This window comes from Megalobrama amblycephala, linkage group LG18, assembly GCF_018812025.1.
Source record: "Megalobrama amblycephala isolate DHTTF-2021 linkage group LG18, ASM1881202v1, whole genome shotgun sequence".
Classification (NCBI taxonomy): Eukaryota; Metazoa; Chordata; class Actinopteri; order Cypriniformes; family Xenocyprididae; genus Megalobrama; species Megalobrama amblycephala.
In genome coordinates this window covers 26093898-26111220 of record NC_063061.1, presented here as the reverse complement: position 1 = coordinate 26111220, position 17323 = coordinate 26093898, and the positions used below count along the sequence as shown (strand labels likewise).

The 17323-nt window shown below is 44.4% G+C and overlaps 1 protein-coding gene across 1 annotated transcript in view; it reads left to right on the top strand.

Moving 5' to 3' along the window:
• Positions 1 to 560: 560 nt before the first annotated feature.
• The window catches only part of aldh3a2b (aldehyde dehydrogenase 3 family, member A2b), a 19196-nt gene continuing 2433 nt past the window's right edge, over positions 561 to 17323 (top strand). The window contains exons 1-9 of the mRNA XM_048165209.1: positions 561 to 713; positions 1699 to 1861; positions 1956 to 2187; positions 6232 to 6317; positions 7971 to 8179; positions 8881 to 8998; positions 16558 to 16699; positions 17045 to 17211; positions 17296 to 17323. The exon at positions 17296 to 17323 is cut by the window's right edge and continues 72 nt beyond it. Of these exons, the coding sequence (XP_048021166.1) occupies positions 1700 to 1861; positions 1956 to 2187; positions 6232 to 6317; positions 7971 to 8179; positions 8881 to 8998; positions 16558 to 16699; positions 17045 to 17211; positions 17296 to 17323 (1144 nt within the window). The 5' untranslated portion in view covers positions 561 to 713; position 1699. The remainder of the gene's footprint in view (positions 714 to 1698; positions 1862 to 1955; positions 2188 to 6231; positions 6318 to 7970; positions 8180 to 8880; positions 8999 to 16557; positions 16700 to 17044; positions 17212 to 17295) is intronic.

Here is a 17323-nt window from a genome sequence, read left to right as displayed (position 1 = left end):
AAAACATTTAAAAAATGCCATACACATACAGCTACCATATTTGTTAAATACAATATTTAAATAATATAAGATTGCTCATATAAATGCTCACAGGACAAATAAACATGCGCAGTCACATTTGTGACAAGTGGGAGAGAACATAGTCTCGTTTTTCTGTCATTAACTGATTCACTTTATTAAATTAATTAATTAATTTGCAATTGTTTGCCATTTTCTGTTTCTGTGTAATATTTACCTAACAAATTTTGACTTTCCTTTTTGTAAAATTGGCCAAGAATAAAGCACATAGAGCACATGTTTTAATTTTTTTTTTTTTTTTTTTTTTCATTTTGTTTCAATTTTGTTTCATTATATTATCAGAGAAGTAAAATACATGACATGATCTCACTACTTTAGCATTAAATGAGTTAAGGCAGAGGGAAAGCATGATTCTGAAAATATCATATCCGACGCAATAACCCAAATGCAACGTAGCATGCTCTAATATCCTTTGTCTGTGTGTTTATTGTACCCAAATACACTGCCTCCGGGCTGGCCACGCCCGCTGTCGCGACTCCGCCCCCTCCGCTTGCGTTTCTACTGTTAACGGAACAGCAGTGTTTAATGTTTACCATCGTTCAGCTTGACTGAGCTATCTGATCCGGAGGCTTCATTTGATCGCCACACAATATATATACAGCGAAAGGCGTGGACGCACTGTGAAATAACCCAAGGTAATGTACTTAACCGTAAGGCTTTTCGTTGTCGTTCTCGAAAGCTTATTAATCGATTTATGTTATTAGGCTCCAAATGCGCAGAGATGTCGTGCATACAGTAAAAGGAAACTGAACCCGTTTTGTCCCATTTCTTTTCCTGTGATTCCAGCCTGTTATAAACTTGTAATTGCAACTGCGTAAGGCAGTGAGACATTAGGCACATATAGACATCTTATTCAGGACTCAGGAGGGGGTTATATGAAACACTTACCGTATGGACGGCTAATAAATACATTATATTATAGTGTCCATACATGCACGCATTAGAATGACAGTCTCATAGTCCGCTATATGTGTTGCATAACTTCTACGGTGCATTCTGCCAGACTAATCAACGCTGTCACGTGACTACAGTTATTTTTTTTTTTTTATTAACTACTATCAATTTTTATGATAATAGTAGTTATTTATTCATTTGATTACATAATAATTAGAAACTAAAAGCTATTCATTACTGGTATTTATTTATTACATACTGCAATAGTATGTATTTCAAGTAACTATACTACTAAACTAGTAATAGCCTAGTCATTGTTGTTAATATTATTATTATTTTAGTAACTTTTTCAACCACTTTGAATTGAATTTCTCTGAAACTCTGAAAACTCATAAAATGAAGTAGAAATGACAGAAATTGTAAGTTAAATCAATAGAATAGATGTTATGGGCTTATTTTGAAAACATTTTTAAAGTGCAGAGACAGCCATGTCGTAATGTCTTTAGCAAGAAAAGTTTTTGGGCTGTCATCTGATATTATGATATTATGCAACAGTTTTGGAAAGATTTGTTTGTTCCATCATTAACTTTTCAAGGGCTCAGATGCCAGTCCATTACAGATGTTATACTTGGCTCTCACTTATAATATATGAGATCACTGGGTGAAGTTTACCTAAATGTGACAGAAGTATAACCAGAGTGAAATGAATGACTTCCCCTTTCACAGTATGTCTCGAGAGCAGAAAGCAGTGGAGCGTGCCAGGAAGGCCTTCCTCACCGGCCGGAGCAAAGCACTGGAGTACCGCATTACCCAGCTAAAAAACCTGCTGCGTTTTGTCAAAGAACGACAGAAGGAAATCGCAGAGGGCCTCAAAAAGGATCTCAAAAGGGTTGGTGTCCTATTCACCTGTGTATTGTCCCATTCTAAACCCTGTTTGCTTAGGCGTATTGCAAATGGTCTGTGCTTTATATATCTGGTGACAGAGTGAGTTTGGAACTCCTTTGTATGAGACTCTGGGTCTGGAGAGTGAGATTAACCTGGCTGTGAGAAATCTGAAAGAATGGGCAGCTCCTCGACCCGTGAGCAAGAGCATGATGACCATCTCAGACCAGGTCTACATCCAGCCTGAGCCCCTGGGAGTAGTGCTGGTCATTGGGGCCTGGAATTACCCCTGGGCAGTCACCATCGGGCCCCTCGTAGGAGCTATAGCAGCAGGTAATCGAGGTCTATTGAATCTGAATCGATTCATTTAAAAACTGCAAAATATTATGACTAGAGCTTAACTGTTTTTTATGTAGCCTTTTATCAATGAATTGTAAGTGGCATATATCCAGAGGCCTTGTGTGGCCTTAAAGTCTGACGGCCGTTTTACACAACGAGCGCGAGCGGCACATCAGCTTCACATCATAAGTTGGTCATTTATAAACTTGATAGTCTTGAAAGTTTGTTAACATAGGGAGGTGTACAACATTCGCATGTAAACGGTAAACAACGAACAAAAGCTGAGGTAAGCTTTGTGTTTACATCTGCCGCGTGCGCGTTTACAAGACAGCAAACTTAGTCTATATAACTGTCTGTGTAATAACTAAAAGAATGTTTATATATTATATTTTTTGGCCAGTTTACTTTAGTTTTTATAATACACCATACTTTCACCCAAACTGAATAATTAAAAGTTTAAATCGGTAAATCTTCTATAAATATTTTTGATTCTTAATTTTTTTTTCGGTCATACTCCAATTCTTGTTAAAAAATACTAGACATGCTTATTCTGTGCATTTTGAGCACTTTTGGTGTGAAATCATATTTATTTTGTTAATCAAAAGTGTGCTTTCACTTTAATTGAGCATCAGCAGCGCAGAAACCCCTGCTTCATTGCTGCTCCTGCTCTCGGTGTGAATGCACTCATTAGTTAACATGCACACTGAAAAAATATGCGCTGCTCATGTGCCGCTCACACTTGAGACCTCTGGTTTGGCTTTTTTCTAATTGAATGCATTTTTAAATTCAAATTATATTATCAGCATAACAGCTATTTTGCTTTAAAGGTGCTATATGTAAGAATTTAATAACTTTTTTATTGGCAATGTGTGAACAGCTTGTAATAAAACTTAAAAAACGAACCCTCCCTGACTTCTTAGGTTGTCACACAGTCCACAGAGAGCCTCTCTTCCGTTCAATGACACATGAAATAATTGCTTATACAATGTTCAGGATAATGCCGAAGGAGCCATTCTGTACTGTAATGTCAATGTGTCATTCAGAAAAAAAGGGATTCATTTAAACTATAGTCTCATATAGCCAGATCTATATAATGTATAGTCTCAAATATACTTTATAATCAAAATCACAACAGTGTAATTTTAAATACTTAACCTGTCGACATGACATAACCGATAGATTTCATCCTAAAAGTGTAGTTACACACAAAAGTTAGATTGTGCGTACGCATAAAAGAACCTGCGCAAAAATCCCTTTATAAATCTCAGTCAGCGCAAGATTGTGCATACGTGCATCTCCACCCTGTCTCCTCCCTGAAATCACCATATATGGAGCTTACAATGCCTAGTTTTACTAGGCATAACCTCATCTGCATATCATTTTCATGCATATGCCCATCCACGTGACACCATGGTTAACACGTCAAAGGTACAAGACATTGGAAAATAATAGATACGAACTATACATGCCATTTGTGCCATACACATTACATTGCTAAAATCATCCAATATCCAAAATATCCATAAAAAACAAAATTGTATAAATACTTAGGCTGAAGTTTTTAGAATAGAGTTGATTCATTCATTTTCACTGGGTAAATAGTATTTTAATTGCATAAATTCAAAACTGCATAAATTCAAATCAAATCAAATTTATGCAGTTTTGCTGATAAGGTGAACATATCTTTTAGGATGTTTATAGGCTATTTTTAGTGGAAACATAGGCCTACTTATTTATTGCAGTTTAAATACAATTGTCTGACTCAGAGCATCACTGACAAAGTATTTTAAAAAGGAAATGTGCAAATCTTACCGTTTTCTTTAAGCTGAGTCCTTCAAATACAGTGGTATTTTTCATAATTGTTTGAAGATGCCTTCACATGACATCAACACTTCCGTGCAGCTGCGGTTGTACAGTAAGCTATTGTCATTGGACCTATTCAAACTGGACAATGGTCAGCAGTGTCTGCCATAATATCGAAGTAAGCATGCATCACTGATCATCGTTCTCGCTAAAATATTTTGTCATAACATGAGATCTGCAGTTTAGTTTAAAGAGGAGTTATTGTGCGCCTAGCACTCCTCGCTGTCATGAAAACAGCGTGTCACAAGAAAAATGATCAAAAGATTGATATCATTTTTAACTTCTGCGGTATGACTTTATGTAATTTCAGTGCTTATCACCATTATCAAAATGGAAAATCAAAATCATTACTTTTCTCAATCTAGTAAAAACGTTCGTAAGTATGGGTCAGAGTTTGCGTGCAGGTGCGCAAATTTTCCCATCAAGTTTGTTTTTATAAATCCCATCTTTTGCGTAGAAAGTGGCGTACGCCTCTTTCAGGGCATGTTTTGTGCGTACGCAAGGGGGTTATAAATGAGGCCCCAGATGCTTTCTTAAAGGGATAGTTCACCCAAAAATAAAAATTCTGTCATCATTTACTCACCCTCATGTCGTTCCAAACCCGTAAGACGTTTGTTCATCTTCGAAACACAAATAAAGAGATTAATAAGATATCAGATAATATTTTGTAAATAAAATGGTAGATTATGTTTTTTTCCGCAAACAAAACACTCGCGTCGCTTCATAAAATTGAGGTTAAACCACTGGAGTCACACTGATTACTTTAACAATGTCTTTAATACCTTTCAGCGGTTTGAAAGTGGTATTTGTGTAAGCTGTCAATGGAGGGACAGAAATCTCTCAGATTTCATTAAAAAGATCTTCATTTGTCTTCGGAAGATGAACGAAAGTCTTACGGGTTTGAAACGACATGAGGGTGAGTTATTGATGACAGAATTTTCATTTTTGGGTGAACTAACCCTTTACCTGCTGTTTTCTCACCGCTGTAATTTTTGTTGTGTGTTTATTTTGATATTAAGAGGAAAGCACACAGCACATATATACATATTCATCTAAACGTCACTCTCAGAAGCATTGGGCATCGGGACGTTCATTAAAATTATATTGCAGCAAAGGTATTCCCAACTTATTTTTACTTCTTAGCGAAGAATGGAAAAGAACTTAGCTGGTGAGTATTCTTGATGGCCACCAATAATAACAAGGATTTCTAAATTCTACTCATAGCCTCTTTAATAATAGCAGCACTAGCTGCATGAACTCCACAAAAATGTGCTGATGAGTGTGTTATTCATCAACATTAATTAAATTAGCTTATTTAATTAGTGATCTAAAAATAATCAAGAATTTTAAATATTTCTTAATTATTTACATCATAACTTTTTTAAAATTTCATAAGTGTTCTGTTTATTTCCAGGTTTAATTTAGATTTTTAATACCAGATGAGTCATTTGAACCCCAGTGTATGTGACTGTACATGATGCATTTGTCTGAACAATCGGTTTCACATATTCTTTTTAGTTTTTATAGTGTAGTGATGACAGGAAAAAACATTTTAGTAACATGGATAAAAAGCACATTTAAGGATTACCGTGTTACACTGCACTTTGTCCTACTTGTGTGACACTGCCCTGTGTTAACAGACCAAAGTACAATACTGTTCCTTTTTACTTAGTCACTATCAACAATGTCAGGAAAAAAAAAAAAAAAAAAAAAACAGGAATACTTTAGATTTTAAAACTATTTAAATTTATTCTTTCATTAATTTATTCATTTGATCATTGCCCCATTTTAAGAAGAAGGCATCTATTAAAATATGCATTTTATTTGCAAGTTTTTTGAAAAAGCTCACTATCATTATATACAGATAGCTTGCACTTTTATCCCTCTGTCTCTTATCTGTCTTATAGAATGTTGTCAACCTTTACAAAGTAAAAGGTCAGGTTTGCAAACATAAAGAAATTAGAGATACATTTAAAGTGTTTAATGTTGTGTTAAAAGTTACACCATTATTACAGAACTAGTGTGTTACCACTGATCTAAATAAATGTTATAACTTATATAGATCAGTGTGTGTTACTAGTAAGTTTAAATGTGGAGATATAAAATGCTTGTCAGTATTTAAGATAATGGATAAGAATATTGTCATATTACAATGAATACTATGTTGTTTGGCAGGTAATGCAGCTGTGATCAAGCCATCTGAAGTCAGTTCTCACACTTCCAAAGTAATGGAGGATCTCTTACCATTGTACTTGGACAAAGTAAGATTTCTTGTGTCATAAATTTCTGAATAAACACAAATTCGTTTATAAATAAACTAAATAAAAAGGATTATTAGTTTGGGTAACCCAAACTATACACAGTGTAAAACCGAACAGTGAAATTAATTAAATAAAATTAGTTTGTTTCACTCAAACAATATTGAAAGTTCATTGTACTTAATAGAAAAAAGTTGCATGAACTCAACATTTGATTCTAGTAAGCTGAACTTAACTATGATTGAGTTGCAGCAGATTTCTAATTCCCAGCATGCTTTGCATCAGAGCATTTCTGTGTTTTGCACAAAATTAACATATGGAGACATAAATTAGTGTTTAATGTTGTGTTATATTGGGATTTACAGGGGGTTCTGTTATGTTAGTTTTGTAGGGTTACCATTGTGGTGAAGAGCAGAGACTGTGGTTAGGTTGAGGATGGGCTTCAAATCTTTTAAGACCACATATACTATATGTTGTTTGATTATATTATATAATGACAGTCTCTTTGATAGATATAATAGTATGTGTTATGTGTTATCTAACATTTAAAGATGCAATGTGTAAAATGTGGGAGGATCTATTGACAGAAATGCAATATAATATTCATAACTATGTTTTCAGTGGTGTATTAAACCTTACATAATGAACTGTTATGTTTTTATTACCTTAGAATGAGCCATTTATATCTACATACGCCGCGGTCCCCCCTCCATGTCAAGTTGTTATTGTGCACCGGCATGTTTCTACAGTAACCCTAAACAGACAAACACTCTACAGAGCGCGTTTCATCACTATATTGTTGTTCTTCTAAATCGTACGTGTTTTTAGAGGCAGCTTGCATCGTCACTATGTTGAATACGCATGAAGAAGTAGTAGTAGTAGTAGTCTGGTTTATTTGAAGCAGAGACCGTTCTTTGTTAGAAGTAAGAAGAAACCTCATTGCTTGACTGGCTAACGTACTCTCTGCTGTCTCAGACAACGACATCTTTGACTTGTGTCGGCCAGACGGCCACTGTAGCTTCTCAAATCACACGAAAGGGAGGTGTGAGCTGCTATTGATTGCCGTTCACAACCTCACTGCTAGATTCCAGTTAAAATGTACACACTGCACCTTTAACCAAGATCTAAATGTGATGTTTATGTAAATGAAATGTATGTAATTAACATTATGATGAGTGTGACGAGGTTGAGAACTGTGTGAGCGAAGGGATGCTGGTGACGTGATTGTTAATTAGAGACACTGGCCTTGCTCCGCTTCCATGGCTCTCGGCCCTGCCCCACTTGTCATAAGAATTTTAAGTTCTACTAACTTAAAAAAATGAGTTAGTTTACTTAAATCAGAGGTATTCAAACGCGGTCCTAGAGGGTCGTTGTCCTGCAGAGTTTAGCTCCAACCACCTCCTACACACCTGCTTGAAGGTTTCTTGCATGCCTAGTGAGACCTTGATTAGCTGGTTCAGGTGTGTTTAATTGTGGTTGGAGCTAAACTTTGCAGGACAGCGGCCCTCCAGGACAGAGTTAGGAGACCTCTGACTTAAATGTTTTGAGGTAATACGTTTCCTCAAATGTTTTGAGTATTCTGAACTTGAGTTTTACAGTGCATTTTAATTAGTATACAGTGTAATCATTTATTCATATTGATGGTGCTGATCTCAGGAGTTGTACCCTGTTGTCACGGGTGGGGTGACAGAAACCCAGGAGCTGCTCAAGCAGCGGTTTGATCACATCTTCTACACTGGAAATGGCACAGTGGGTAAAATCATCATGGAGGCTGCTGCAAAACACTTAACCCCTACCACTCTGGAGCTGGGCGGAAAGAGCCCGTGCTACATCGACAAGAACTGTGACCTCGCCGTTGCCTGCCGGTCAGTCTATTCACAATAGAGTGCAACAGTCTGGCTCCAGAAGTAAAAACTCCATTCAGTTTCTTCATAGGGAAATTGATTTTTAACAACAACTTATAAACCTTTAAAGACAGTTTTACTGTGAGCTACAAGGTTGTTAATCAATAATATTTGCTTCTTTTTAAGCTGTTAGCTCACATTATTTCAACGTAGTTTTAAAATAATCTTGTTTAACAGTGGAACTACATTATCCATGATGCTGTACAGAAAATTCCACCAATCAGAGAATCGAAACAAGCAGATCACGCCAAAAGATCTCGTTAACTCCACCCACTCCCACGATGCGTCGCAAATGACGTAATCAAGTCGGTCTCCCTATGCTCTCAGAATACTTAAATATTTGGATATTTATGCATATTTTGCAATAAACTTAACATATATTATAACATATATTGTTATTGTATTTTTGTCTAATTTTCAAATACTTTTTGCTTCAAATTAAAGTTTGTAATGTTATGATTCACCTCGTAGCTGATTGGCTTGGTTCATGGCTAATAGCGTTTTAACAAAGACTTTTTTGAAATCCCTATGGGAGAAATGAATGGAAAAAATACTTCCGAAACCAGCACTGCTGAAAAAGTGGGCAGGCACTAATGCACTTTCGTTTGCACACAATGAATCTGTGAAATGATTCTGAATACATGTTCTCTGTGACATTATAGGCGTATTGCATGGGGAAAGTACTCAAACTGTGGTCAGACCTGCATTGCTCCGGACTACATACTGTGTGACCCCAGTATGCAAGATAGAGTGATTGAAGAGATCAAGAAGAATATTAAAGTAAGTAGGTTATTTGTGAATGATAGTTTGTATAATGTTAATATTGATACATTTTATCATTTCAAGTTGCAAATGTAAATGCATTTTGAACTAACATTAACTAACAATAGGGTACCTCAGGAATGATGTGTTTTTGTATGCAAAACGTCTCGGTTACAAAGGTAACCCTCGTTCCCTGAAGGAGGGAACGGAGACGTACGTCGGACAGACCGACGAATAGGAATCTCGCCAGAGAGGCCAATCTACTTCGAGTGTAACTAAACGAGCCAATGCACATTGGCATGCAATCATCTGCATCAGCTGCTCGCCTCGCAGCGCGGGTATATAATGAGCAGCAGGTGCGTTGCATCTTCAGGTTTTCGCTGAGGAGCCGAACCAAGCAGGCGGCAGCACAGCAGGACAACAACTGTGGCGACGGGACGTACGTCTCCGTTCCCTCCTTCAGGGAACGAGGGTTACCTTTGTAACCGAGACGTTCCCATTCAGTCGGTCACGTTCGACGTACGTCGGACAGACCGACGAATAGGAATCCCTACCAAAGCGCCACAGGAGCTGCCCTCCTCCAGCGCTCTGTTGTAAGCCACCTGAACCCCCTTGCCTGCGGACGGTGGGACAGGGCTAACACACAGAGAGGGTCGATCACTGTTGTTCCCAAACCCATTCAGTGAGACTATTGGATAACGCTGGGAAAGCGTAACCTTTCGTTGAAAGGAACGCTGCGGAAGCCACATCCTTCCCCGAAGGAGTTATGTGGAGAAGTACATATGGACTAACCCTGTAGGGCTGTGCTACATATGGAAGAACTGGGGTGACTCCAACTCGGTAGAGATGGGTTCTCCCAGAGGGAAAGACACGGGCTTCGTTTAGGAGCAACCGTGGAGAAGCCATATGGGATCCCCGTAGGGTCACACATATGGAACCCAGCCTAAATCCGGTTCTCAAGGATTCAACGGAGTATAGGCCTGGCGCCGGACGCTCCGCCACGTCGGCTGCCGAAGGGTAACCGGAGGACTCAACAGGGTCTGCCCGTAGGGACTCTCTGGAGCAAAAAAGCGCACGCAGCGCAGCAAGCCGACACTAAGCCGGGGCCTCTCCGTGCCTCTGACCTGAGGCGAGAACACGGGAGGAGACCGGCTCGACACGAAGGCTATAGTATCTAGCGAACGTGTTAGGTGTCGCCCAGCCCGCAGCTCTACAAATGTCTGTTAGCGAGGCGCCACGAGCCAGCGCCCAGGAAGATGCTACACCTCTCGTGGAGTGAGCATGCAACCTGAGCGGGCAGGGCACGCCCTGAGCTTGGTAAGCCAGGGTGATGGCATCCACTATCCAGTGGGCCATCCTCTGCTTGGAGACAGCCTTTCCCTTCTGCTGGCCTCCGTAACAGACAAAGAGCTGGTCTGAGGTCCTGAAGCTTCGAGTTCTGTCTATGTACAGTCGCAAGGCGCGGACTGGACAGAGCAAAGCCAGGGCTGGGTCTGCCTCCTCCGAGGGCAGCGCTTGCAGGCTCACCACCTGGTCCCTGAAGGGAGTGGTAGGAACCTTGGGCACATAGCCAGGCCGGGGTCTCAGTACCACGTGGCTGTCACCCGGCCCGAACTCTAGGCACGATTCGTCGACCGAAAATGACTGCAGGTCCCCTACCCTCTTGATAGAGGCCAATGCAACCAGCAGCAAAGTCTTCATAGACAGAATCTTTAAATCTGCCGACTGCAAAGGCTCAAAGGGAGCAATCTGGAGTGCTCTTAGCACCAGAGCGAGGTCCCAAGAGGGTATGGAGGGGGGACGAGGAGGATTTAACCGTCTCGCCCCCCTAAGGAACCTGACGACCAGGTCGTGCTGACCAACAGATTTGCCATCTATGTGGTCGTGGTAAGCGGAGATAGCAGCAGAATGGACTTTGAGGGTGGAGGGGACAGCCTACGCTCCAACCCTTGCTGCAAGAAGGAAAGCACGACACCGATCGAGCATCTTCGGGGGTCTTCTCGGCGAGAAGAGCACCACTCGACGAACAGGTTCCACTTCGAGGCATAGGCACGTCTCGTAGACAATGCACGAGCCGAAGTGATGGTGTTAAGTACCTCGGGGGGTAAGTCACCTAGAACCTCCGCGTCCCGTCCAGGGACCAGACATGGAGTTTCCAGAGGTCTGGACGCGGGTGCCAAAGAGTGCCCCGTCTCTGAGAAAGAAGGTCCTTCCTCAGAGGAATGGGCCAGGGAGGGGCTGTCGCGAGGAGTGAGAGTTCTGGGAACCAGGTCCGGTTGGGCCAGTAGGGCGCAACTAACAAGACCTGCTCCTCGTCCTCCCTGACTTTGCACAGGGTCTGTGCAAGTAGGCTCACTGGGGGAAACGCATATTTGCGCAGGCCCCGGGGCCAGCTGTGTGCCAGTGCATCTGTCCCGAGTGTTCCCCCGGTCAGAGAGTAAAACAACTGGCAGTGGGAGGTTTCTGGTGAGGCAAACAGGTCTACCTGAGCCTCTCCGAACTCTCTCCAGATCAGCTGAACCACCTGGGGGTGGAGTCGCCACTCTCCTGGCAGCGCAGCTCGTGATAGCTCGTCGGCCACACGGTTGAGCACACCGGGAACATGAATGGCGCGAAGCGACCTCAGATGCTTCCGACTCCACAGGAGGAGATGGCGGGCGAGTTGCGACATGCGACGGGAGCGTAGACCACCTTGATGGTTGATGTACGCAACGGTCGCAGTGTTGTCCGTACGGACCAGTACATGCTTGCCCCGTAGCAGGCCTTTGAGGCGGCCCAGAGCAAGACGTACTGCCAGCAACTCGAGGCAGTTGATGTGCCAATGCAGATGGGGTCCCGTCCAAACCCCTGACACTGCATGCCCGTTGTACGTGGCACCCCAGCCGGTGGCAGAAGCATCTGTGAACACCACAGCATGCCGGGACACCTGTTCTAGGGGCACTCCTGCCCGGAGAAACAAGGGGTCCGACCACGGACTGAAGGTTCGGCGGCACTCCTGAGTGATTGGCACCCGGAACGTGCCGCGTTGCCACGCCCATCTCGGGACTCGGCCGTGAAGCCAGTGCTGAAGCGGTCTCATATGAAGCAGACCGAGCGGTGTTACAGCCGCAGCAGCCGCCATATGCCCCAGGAGCCTCTGAAAGAACTTCAGTGGGACCGCTGTCCTGCCATTGAATGTATTCAGGCAGTTCAACACCGACCGAGCACGTTCCTCTGTGAGGCGTGCTATCTGCTCGACCGAATCCAACTCCATACCGAGAAAAGAGATCCTCTGCACCGGGGCGAGTTTGCTCTTTTCCCAGTTGACCTGAAGCCCCAACTGGCTGAGGTGTCTGAGCACCAAATCCCTGTGTTCGCACAACTGATCCCGGGACTGTGCTAGAATGAGCCAGTCGTCGAGATAGTTGAGGATGCGAACACCCTGTTCTCTCATGGGAACAAGGGCTCCCTCCACGACTTTGGTGAAGACGCGGGGAGACAGGGCCAGCCCGAAGGGTAGGACTCTGTACTGATATGCCTGACCTTCGAACGCGAACCGCAGGAAAGGCCTGTGCCGCGGAAGGATCGAGACATGAAAGTACGCGTCCTTCAGGTCGATCGCTGCAAACCAATCCCGGGGACGGATGCATTCGAAAATGCGTTTCTGCGTGAGCATCTTGAACGGTAGCTTGTGAAGGCTCCGATTCAAGACTCGCAGATCCAGGATCGGTCGTAACCCGCCGCTTTTCTTGGGTACAATGAAGTAGGGACTGTAGAACCCTGACCTCATATCGGCTGGAGGGACCGGCTCTATCGCATCCTTCGCCAGTAGGACTGCGATCTCCGCACGCAAGACAGGGGCATCGACATCTTTCACTACAGTGAAGTGGACGCCCCTGAACCTGGGGGGACGCCGGGCGAACTGAATCGCGTAGCCGAGCCTGATGGTCCGAATGAGCCAGCGGGACGGACTGGGGAGCGCTAACCAGGCTCCCAGAGACCGCACCAGCGGGACCAGAGGAACCACAGGCGCACCCGCAGCGGGGCAGCGAGGTGGAACGCAGGGACGCGGCCCGGGAGGCTCTCTCTGCGAGGCGGCCCGAAGCGGCGTCACAGTGTGCTGTGCAACACTTACCTGCTTCCACGGGTGGACAGAGGGAGCAGTCGAGGCTTTGACTGCCTGCTGCTCGCTGCTGTCCGCTGGCGACAGAAGAGGGGGATGAGAGTGGTGAGGTTCTTGCCCTCCCACTGCTCTCCGAGCCCTCTTCGGACCCGGAGATAGAGGAAACTGCTCTTTTATTGAGAATTTGGGTACCGCTGGCTGCTGGGCCAGCGGCGGAACAAAAACAGAAGGAAACAAAAGATTCTCCACCCGGCCCTCCTCCGGGGGAAGGAGCGGTGCGGTCACCACCTCCTGTAGAGCAGTCCCCTCCATCTCCGGGTCGCCCGTCCTAGGGCCGCTTGGACTTGGCCTTGCCACCCTTCTTCTTGGGGGGTGGCGGGACGGGCTGGGCGCTCCGACCGCGACCGGCTCCACGGCGCCGCTTAGCTGGAGGCTGCTGCTGCTGGGGCGCGGGAGCGGGGGCGGCCGCAGGGGGGCGCCCTCGGCGACGGGCAGTCTGAGGTGCTGCGGGCGGTGGTGGAGCAGCAGCTGACCGCCTCGGCAGGATGTGACTGATGGCCTCAGACTGCTTTTGTACAGTCGAGAACTGTTGGGCAAAGTTCTCGACCGCGTCGCCGAACAGGCCGGTCTGGGACACGGGGGAATTAAGAAACCTGACCTTGTCGGTATCCCTCATGTCCGCGAGACACAGCCAGAGATGGCGCTCCTGGACCACAAGTGTGGACATCGCACGACCCACTGACCGCGCCGTAACCTTCGTCGCACGAAGCGCGAGGTCCGTCGCGGCACGAAGTTCCTGAAGAACTTGTGGGTCATGACCACCCTCGTGCAGATCCCTCAGTGCCTTGGCCTGATGGACCTGCAACAACGCCATAGCGTGTAGGGCAGAGGCAGCTTCCCCACAGGCCTGGTAAGCCTTGCCGGTAAGATCCGACGAGTGCTTACAGGCCCGGGAAGGGAGAGACGGCTCCCCCGCCAGGTGGAGTTAGGGCACAGTTGCATAGCAACGGCCCGTTCCACAGGGGGTATGCGCGTATAACCCTTCGCTGCCCCGCCGTCAAGGGTGGTGAGGGAGGAGGACCCACCGACACGGTTTCGGGCAGTAAAAGGTGCCGTCCACGTGCCAGTGAGCTCTTCATGCACCTCCGGGAAGAAAGGCACTGGGGTGGGGGGCTGAGAACCAGCCCTTGCCACCCCGAGATACCAATCGTCCAACCTCGAGGGTTCGGGACACGGTGGAGGATTCCACACGAGCCCGACCCTGTTGGCGGCCCGGGAAAGCATAGCCATCATTTCCGGGTCTGAATCGGGCACAGTTGTCACTCCCGAGGGAGGCAGCTGCGCCGAATCGTCATCCCCAGAAGCGTCAGGCTCACCCTCCGATGCAGCGATCGACATCCGGTCGTCTTGGGGAGCTCCGAAGGATACGGATGGTACACACCTCTGGGGTGGTCCACCGCGCTCCCCCGGCAGCTCTACTGGCTGCGGAGTGCAGGAGGGATGAGGGTTCCTAGGGGGTTGGTTCCCCGAAGGAAACGCGCTCACCGTGATCCTCAGGTCACCAGTGCCGCCGCCCGCAGCAACCCTCTGAGGAGGATTGGAACGAGGCAGCGGCACTGGGACTCCGCCCCTTTGCAGGAACTGGAGTCTAGACCGCAACTCCGAGACGGTCATCTTCCCACAATGGGTACATGACTCGTCCACAAACGCCGCCTCAGCGTGCCTTAAGCCCAAGCACGCGATACAGCGTTGGTGACCATCCCGAGGCGCCAGGCAACGACCGCATCCAGCAGCACACAAGTAGAACGACATCTTTAAAAAGACGCGAACTACTCGTGTAAGCTCTTTCAGGGACTAACTCTCTCAGTGCCGAAGCACGCAGGGGAAAGCCGCTGCAGCACAGACAGGGAATGTGCAGCCTGTCGTGTGCACTCTCTTTGCAGACGCTGCTCTTACCAGCTGTAAGAACAGCCTTTTAGCGCTCTTAAAGCGCACCGTCACCAGCCGTGAAAACGGCCTTCACGCTGATACACAGCTTTTTTTGCTCAAATAAAAAAGGCAAAAACGAAAGCAAAGAAGAAAAAATCGGCCCCGCTGCTGTGCTGTTCCTCCTGCACCGGACGAGAAGAGCAGTCAGAGAGAGAGCTGGCTCGTTGAAGTCCGTCTTCAAACACTCGCTCGTAGAAACCACCGTGTTTGCTCAGTAGTTCGGCTCCGAAGCGAAAAGCTGAAGATGCAACGCACCTGCTGCTCATTATATACCCGCGCTGCGAGGCGAGCAGCTGATGCAGATGATTGCATGCCAATGTGCATTGGCTCGTTTAGTTACACTCGAAGTAGATTGGCCTCTCTGGCGAGATTCCTATTCGTCGGTCTGTCCGACGTACGTCGAACGTGACCGACTGAATGGGAACCCGGAAGTAAGTTAGCATTTTAGGACTTCCGGTTCCATCGCCCTAAAGTCTATGGGTTTTTTTAATGGGTTTTTATATAATAAGGTCTGTGGTTAACAAAGCCTCTAAATATTTTTACATTTTGATCTATGACATAAAACACACCAGTTATAACCCGCTTGTGATTTTTTTAAACCTTTATTGTCTTAAAAACGGCGGTTGCTAACAAGTTGCTAAAAGGGACTACTTCCTTTGGCGGGGACTTTAGACGTTATCATGACAAACGGGACATTTGAACAGCATTTCTCATGAAAAGGTGGATAATTATTCATACACAGCTCAGATCATAATCAGCGAGCATGTTTTTAAATAAAGTTGTTTTCTAAATAAATTTTGAGGAAGCTTGGTGGTGGTGACGTTGATCTGGCCATGGTGTGCTGTTGTCCGTTTATAGCCTACTGTTAGCTTTTTATATCTGACGACTTTATTTAGGCTTCAAAATGTATAAATGTTGTGTTAACTTGTAAAGATTATTTTGATAGACAAAACGTCTAAGTGTCATAACCCTTTGTTAAACACAGAGCTTATTTTTTGTGATTTTCCAAAAGTCTATGGGAAAAATTGATAGGCTTTCGATCGAGGGAACCCGCGCGCTGCTAACTTCCTGGTTGGCCTACAAAAACACGTCATCCCTGAGGTACTCTATAGCATATTTTTAAATTAACATTAAATATGGTAAAAAGTATTTTATTAAGATAAATAAATGATTGTTCAAAGTTAGTTCATGACACCTTATGTATCAACTATCATTAAAATATAGAATATTATTGTAAAGTGTTACCATGAATTTTATTGATTCAGAAGGCTAATAATGGAAAGTTTGAGGTATGGACTACTAGTATATAAACATGTATTATGTTAGGGGGAAAAAAACACTACCAGAATAGAATAATTAACTAAATTCATTGATTTGCTTCTGCTATCAATGTTCATATTTTTATTTAGACTTCACTATTTAACATTCTACAAATATAAAATGTCAAATAAAATACAAAATGCATACTTTCATTTGTGATGACCAGGATTTCTATACCGAAGACCCCAAAAAATGTATGGATTATGGACGTATCATCAATCAGCGCCACTTCAAGAGGCTGATGGCATTGTTGGAAGGCAGCACCATTGCTGTGGGGGGTGAAAATGACGAGTCGGAGTGCTACATTGGTATACTTCAGCTGCACTGCTAATGCTATAAGTCACAACAAGCATTTTCAGAAGATAATGACACGATTTATTGTTATCACAGTGTACACACATTCATAACTCTTCGTTATCCACTTTATTTTTAATGGCTTCCTTTGTCATCCACTTCCATTTATTTTAGCCTGTCCGCTATGCTGCTAATATTGCAAACTAGTATTTGCTAGTATTTACGTTTACTGCACTTTGTGATTCTTCTATTTATTTACCTGCAGCGGCTAATGAATCAGAAGTCTCACACATTCAAAGAAAATTGCTCACTTCCATGTTGCAGAATAAGGTGGATATTCAACATGCATCTCTTCACAGCTCCAACAGTTTTAAGGGACGTGAAGCCGGATGCCAAGGTGATGCAGGAGGAGATCTTCGGGCCTCTGTTGCCCGTCCTGACAGTGAGCGGTGCAGATGAAGCCATCAAATTCATCAACCAGAGAGAGAAACCCCTTGCCTTGTACATCTTCTCTTCAGACAGCAAGGTTTAATCTGATAATTCATTCATGATACAAAGAAAAATTATGTTTTACTTAAGAATTTTGAACAGATCTGTCCTTTCATTACAGCTGATCAAGCATATGATTGCGGAGACCT